The 7,006-nt window shown below is 38.1% G+C and overlaps 1 protein-coding gene across 1 annotated transcript; it reads right to left on the bottom strand.

Moving 5' to 3' along the window:
* Window positions 1–5,506: 5,506 nt before the first annotated feature.
* Window positions 5,507–7,006, bottom strand: LOC117638554 (putative F-box protein At1g65770). The gene is made up of 2 exons (XM_034373661.1): window positions 5,993–7,006; window positions 5,507–5,860 (listed from the first exon to the last, which is right to left on the bottom strand). Exons 1-2 carry the CDS (start codon window positions 7,004–7,006, stop codon window positions 5,507–5,509), a joined length of 1,368 nt encoding a protein of 455 aa, XP_034229552.1.

Raw genomic sequence — 7,006 nt, forward strand, 5'->3', positions numbered from 1 at the left:
GCTACTAGAAGCCAATGGGTAGTAATTAGTAATTGCCTTGTTTTCAGACCCAAAAAGTAAAAAATAATGTGGTCATTTAATAACACTTTTTTTGGATTTGATATAATTTGAAATCAAATTTTACTCATGCCTAATCATTAAATTGATTTTTACCTAAATAAATTTGAACTTATTTTGTGTTGCGATAAATATTTTTTTTTAAAAAGGGTCTTAACGGCAGCCAAATGGATGTTGGAAAATGATAACAAAAGAACCTGAGACTAGTTTTTGAGTTTTTTTGGGCTCCATTGGATCAGCCCATGCTGTTTTCCTTTGCAGTAACTGAAAAAGCGGGCCCAATAATGTAAAGGTTGAATATCCAGAATACCCTTGCTTGATGAAAAACCTCAAATATAATTTCGGGTTAACAAAATTATTTATTGTTATTGCGGTCACTTAAGACACTTGAGCTGTGTCTTCTACTAAGTTTCCCTTTCAGTCTCTAATTTGTTTAGTTAACTAGTTTTGATTATTAGTTTAGTTTAGTTTAGCAACTTTTATTTAATTAAGGGTAAATTGCCAAAAATCCACCTGGACTATTTCGACTGTCGAAATGTACCCCATGGATTAATTTTTTTAAAGCAAATTTAGGCTTCGAATTAAGAGTATTCGCCAATTTCACCCATATCGCTAGGTTTTCCCCACTTTCATCCAAATGCAAGTCAAAAACACATGTAAAAGGCACGTGAGTCGTCTGCTGAGGATAATATCGTCATTCTATACCTCAGCCCTCAGCCCCCTTTTATTCGAACGAAACAAGCCATTGTACCCTTCGTTTCAGACATGGAGATTCGACTGAAACCACCCATTCTTCACAGAACCCCCCCTTGATGACATAACCCAACCCTATTTGCAAGCGTTCCAATCTTCTTACGTCGCTTATGTTCATCAATTTCATGAAGAAGAGAAGAAATTGCAGTTGAAATAGAAATTGCATTTGAAGATAGGATGCATAGAAATAGACGTGCAGCTTCTAATGAATTAAGTTCGATCACTTTTATCACGGAGGATGATATGGTGCGTATCTGCCAGTGTGGATTTGACGCTGAAACGATTGTTTGCTTGTCTGATGAAAATGCTTGTTTTCAGACCCAAAAGTACAACATTATGTGGTCATTTAATAACAATTTTTTTTGGATTTGATATAATTTGAAATCAAATTTTACTCATGCCTAATTATTAGAGCATCCACACTGATGCTCTCTATTTCTTAGCTAAAATTTGGCTAAGAATATAATAAAGCTATTTTAGGAGCTTTCTAAAAAATTTCAACTCCAACCATACTCCTTAATTTGGAGAATCATAAATGCTATAACTCTTTTTTGATTGGTCCATCTCTATTATAAAATAAAATAAAAAATATTTAGCATTAAATAAAGGTTTGAAATACTCATTAAATTATAGGGAGCTATTAGAAGTCATTTCTCTCTATTTAGGAGCTCCTAGAGAACTCCATATATTTAGGAGGTGAATAGGGAGCGTGGTTAGAATTGCATTTTTACGATTCCTCCGTAAAATTTGTTTAAGGAAGTGATGTAGGGAGCCCATTATGAATACCCAGAATACCCTTCCTTGATGAAAAGCCTCAAATATAATCAATTTCAGGCATTAAACAAAATTATTTATTGATATTGCGGTAACTTAAAGACACTTGAGCTCTGTCTTTTACTAAGTTTCCCTTTCCGTCTCTAATTTGTTTAGTTAACTAGTTTTGTTTAGTAACTTTTATTTAATTAATTTAGTTATTTGGATTAAGGTGTGAGGTTTTGACTAATAGATAATTCAATATATTAAATAATACCTCCCTCTCATCTCCTTCCCGCCTCTCTCTCTCTCTCTCTCTGTTTCTTGCGCCCTCTCTGTTTCTTGCTCTCTCTCTCTGTTTCTTTTTCTCTCTGTGTATAGATTGCCCAAATCTCATCTTTCTCTTACCCACGCCCTCTTTCTCTGCGCTCTCTCTGTTTCCCCACTTTCTGACCCACGCCTTCTCTGTTTTACACTACCAAATCTCTCTCTGTTTCCCCACTGTCTGAAGCACGCCTTCTCTGTTTTACACTGCCAAATCTCTCTCTGTTTCTCCACCCAAAATGTTTGGCTTTGTTATTAGATGTGACGGGAGAGGTCATATACGATATAGCAGGGAGCATCGCTCCAATAGAGTGTCTGAAAGGGACACCGAGAGACGCAATAAGAATCTTCAAGCTTCAATGCCAAGAAAGTTTTACAAGCCTAAACTGACCCCTTTAAAGGTTTTGATCCTTGTTTTCATTCTTTTCTTGGTGTTCAGCCCCCTCCTTTTTCTCTTCTAGAGTCTTAAATTTTCCTTTTTTTTTTTTTTTTTTTTTGTTCTTTAGTTATTATAATTAGTCTCATTTTTTAAAATTCCCAAGTAAAATTCGAGTGGGGAAAGAAATTAGATAGAGATCACTCCTTTTTTTGCATTTTTTTTTTCTTTTCTTTTTCCTTCTGTAAAAGACAAACGACGAGCCATGCAAGTTTATGAAGGGGTTGAAATTGCGAAACCTTCAGTTGATGCAAATCCGAGGAGCTTCAACCCTAATACTCCGGCCAATAGTCCTTCAGGTTCGACCCCATTTTCCTTTTTCAGTCGATTTTTTATGGTTGTCGTGATGATTCTTTGTTGTGTTGCCTAGAAAATGGCTGAGAAAATAACAGAAAGCCACATAAAATTCATATTCTTTTGCTGTCTGGTGTTTTTTTTTTTTTTTTTTTTTTTTTTTTTTTATAATTTTTATAAATATATATTTTAAATTCTGGGTTTTTGTTTCTGATTTGTTCTGAAAAGAAATCAAGATGTTGTTGTTGTTGAAATTTTAAAGTTCCTTTAATCTTTTTACGATGTTAGAATGCTTTATTGTTCTTGTACTGCAGAGAATCCAGGACTAATCTCAATGGGAACGGTGGTTACTTTTCATGGTAAAAACCAGAACTGTAAACAGATGAGAGTTCGTTCATCAAGTGGCTCAAACGGCACAAAGAATTTCATGTCACCGACGATTTCAGTGGCTTCCAAGGTCACTGCATCTCCAAGAAAGAAAATCTTGGCGGAGAGGAACGAGCCAGTTCGAGCTTCATCGGTCTCATTCTCTGATTTGAAAAGTCCGTCTTTGAATCCAACAGTGGAGGATCCACAGCACATGACTCCGAAAACCCAAAAAGACATTGACTCAAAGGAGCTCTTGTGTTCCAAAAACGAACCAGAGGAGGAACCTGTTTGTGTAAATGCCTCTGATGAATCAGACTCAGTTAATCTTGACCCGAGTTTCATTCCACCACTTTCTTGTCCCAAGTTGAGTCTGGTCATTGCAACAGAACACACCACTTTTGAATTTGCAGGCTTGTTTTCTCAAGTTTTTGCTGTTCTTTGTGACCTCAACTGCAATGTGGTTTCCGCAGAAGTCTGGACTCACAAGTCAACAACGGCATCAGTTGTTTGCATCACCGACGAGGCAGCTGGGAGGCCTCTTGTCGAAGCTGCAACAGAACACACCACTACTGAATTTGCAGGCTGGTTTTCTCAAGTGTTTGCTGTTCTTTGTCACCTCAAATGCAATGTGGTTGCCGCAGAATTCTGGACTCACAAGTCAACAATGGCATCAGTTGTTTGCATCACCGACGAGGCAGCTGGGAGGCCTATTGTCGAAGCTGCAACATAACACACCACTGTTGAATTTGCAGGCTTGTTTTCTCAAGTTTTTGCTGGACTTCAATTCTTTGAACTTGTTGCCATGTGGGAGACTCAAAGGAGGCCGGACTGCGCAAGCCATGTTTGGAAGAGCCACATCAGTTTTACTTGGTCGTTGGTGGCCTAACTGTCCTTTGCTTGGCATGGGGTTTATTTGCAACCTCTTCTTCCGGGGGCAGAGAAGACGTGCTTGTAGAAGATGAAATCACCCCCTTGGGAGATGACAGGTTTGCTTGGGGTTCTGTCCTGGGCCTTACCTGCTTCCGCACACTTTTCCCCAACAGCGAAATGACCTTCTCCAGCTCATTCTTCAGTGCCCCAATTTTCAGGGCTGATTTTGTAAATAGGTCGAACGAGCTGTATAGGGTTTAAGCTGAAGACTGTAGTCTGTATCTGCACATGTTCCCATAGGCTGAAGACTGTAGTCTGTATTTTGACAGTCTCACATCTGATTGAAAAATGAGGTAAACCAAAAAGCTCAAGGGCCACAGTATATGCTTCCAACTTATAATGCAAGTTAGGTTTGAATTGTTGGTATTCAATGTTTCATTTCAGTTTACCCTATCCGAAATGAATTTGAATCCCAATGTTTGTGTTTCTTTTTTTTTTTGGTTGGTGCTAATGCTGTGTTTATGTCCAAAACAATGTCATTTTGTTTAGCGTTTTGGATTTAGATTTTAGTATTCAAGGTTTACATGGAAAAATAAGTGAATAGAATTCTAGAACCATGTAGTTTTGGACATAACTACAGTATCGACACCCATAACATTGTTGTATTTTGGAAATGGTCTCCTGCAGCAGAATATTGCAACTGGATGGTAATCCTGCAGCCTGCATAATTGTGTTGTAGGCAAATTGGGTAGTGACCACCAGTGTGACTTTGATAGGGTAAGACCAAACAATGAGCTTTGTAGGCTCTCTGTCTTTTCTCCGTTTCTGCAGTTTACAACAAAGTTATTAGATTCTAGCTCTGCATATTTGTTGTAATACTAAATTGACAATGAGGACAGTGCTGGCTGGTTGTGAATTGTAACCACTATTCTAGTTGCTGCCTTTGACTGGCAGGAGCCAACAATTTGCTCACAGCAGAATGGAGATTGAAAAATTAGCGTTTTGGATTTAGGTTTTAGTATTCAAGGTTTACATGGAAAAAATAAGTGAATAGAAGTCTAGAAGAACCATGTAGTTTTGGACACAACTACAATATCAACACCCAAAACATACCTAGAAGAAATCAAATTTTTCTGAAGAATGTATTAGTTTTATTCATGGTAATGAATTTTACGTTGACTTACAATCATCATGGATATCATGGATTAAGTTATTATAATCGTTCTATATCTTATGCATTCTACTACATACGTGATATAGCAACAAGTACTGAATACCCTTTTTCTTTTTTATATGTGGTAGATTCGACCTCAAACAACTCCTGCAGAGTCCAAATGTCTCCCAATGAGCAATTGAAGATTAGGGATCCCAAGTTTAAACCTCTATATAAGAACAACCCAATTAACCTCCAAAAAGAAAATAATAAAAAGGAACTGGAAATTGGTAATCAAGCATCAATAACTAGGCAACCGGAATAATTTGTACAAGAAAACAAAAAAAACAAAGTTGAGTTTAAATTTGTGTTTCTTATAGGGCGAGTAAAGCATAATGCAAGAGCAACATTTCCAACATATACCAAAGAACCCACTTCCTCTATTAGCAGTAAAGCTATTACAGACTGCAACATGTGTCTCTTTGTGTCTCTAGTCTCTATCCCAAACTTGGAGTAAACCAACTCATTCGAGACCCCATTGACTCTTGGACACTTGGAAAGGATCTCTCAACTCTTTCATTATCAAGGCAGAAGATGCCGATCTCACGAGTTGTAAATGGTTTGTGAACATTAAGGGGGTCGATTCCATTTGTTGCGAAGTAAATGTTGTTTCTGTCTAACTCTATGAAATCGCTCGCCCGAAGAGAGAAGGAACCATGCGAGCTCAAAAATAATGTTTGATCCCCCAAACTTTGTTCCTTAAGAAAGTCACCAGTCTCAGGATCAATCTTGTGAACTTCAAAACCAGCTGTCCTGAAATATTGATAATCATCGTAGTCAGTGTCGCCCTCCTCGAGCTCATCATCACTTTCTTCTTGCATGTTGTGTTCTTCGTCATCACCATCTTGATGATTTCCTCCTTCGAGTTCCAGTTCCAGTTCTTGATCATCCTCATCATCCACGCTTCTGCGAATTTCAAAAACATCTTTCGTTTGATGGATCACCAAGACTTCATTGTTGGTTGATTCAAACAAGAATGAGTCGTATTCCCCATTTAATCTGATTTTGTAGTCATTATGATACTCAATGTCACTGAAAATCCAGTCCGCGTTATCATAGACTAAGATCAATTCCACTTCCACATCTCCAAATTTTATAGTGCGAGGTTGGATGAGCTCACTCTTAATATAACTAATAGCCAAGGAGTATAACTTACCAGTACTAGAAAACAATAATTGGCAATGCCGTTCATTTTCATCTAATACCTGGAAGCCACTCCATGTTTTGTCTCCAGGTCTACACATAACCAACACCTTAAAATTATCAAATATTGCTGCCACCATACATTCTGAATTATTAATATCTGAGGTTGATAGCACAATGTGATTAAAGAATAAGCAGGTACCACACAAATCCCATTCTGTTTCTACAAACTCTTTGAAAGATGGAATTGTCGCCAATGGTGGAAGTTGGCATAAGGCTCCTGAAACGGGGTTGAACAGAAACATTTTAGAATTCAATCTTTTTTCTTGGATCATAATTAACCAACCTCTTGAAGAGCCATAAAACCGACTCCCATGAATTCGCTTAGGCAGCCTCAACTTGTGAACTTTGCCGTCGGCAAGGTTGGTAACAGACATGTACTTGCAATTTGGATCCTGAGGAAGAACTAACCAGGGCGCTTCTTGAGCACCGCGGATGTGTCCTCGCATACAAACTGAATTCCAAGACTTGCAGGCAAGACCTGTGCGAATTCGATCCCTTAAACTCAAGCGCCGTACAATCATCTCCATGATATCTTCGTGTACTCTCTGCCACCCGCTGCTGCTGCTGTACTCAAAACAACTACTGGTTTGGTTTTCGTATTGCTTTCTCTTCTTATCTGAACTTTCTCTGAGTTGAAGTAATAGTTTCTTGAGCGTGAAGCAAGGGAACCAGCTGCTTAAAGAGAGGTAGTCACCCAGATTTTGATAGGCCAAAAATAGAGCCTCACTCAT

The sequence above is a fragment of the Prunus dulcis genome, chromosome 8 (genome assembly GCF_902201215.1).
Source record: "Prunus dulcis chromosome 8, ALMONDv2, whole genome shotgun sequence".
NCBI lineage: Eukaryota > Viridiplantae > Streptophyta > Magnoliopsida > Rosales > Rosaceae > Prunus > Prunus dulcis.

What these genes read in the sequence shown, in the direction of transcription:
- LOC117638554 (XM_034373661.1), bottom strand. Translation starts at nt 7,006, where the DNA reads ATGAGTGAGGCTCTATTTTTGGCCTATCAAAATCTGGGTGACTACCTC. An exon ending in TGATCCATCAAACGAAAGAT is followed by an intron (nt 5,861 to 5,992) that starts GTTTTTGAAATT and finishes GATGAGCTCGAG; the next exon opens with GAGGGCGACACTGACTACGA.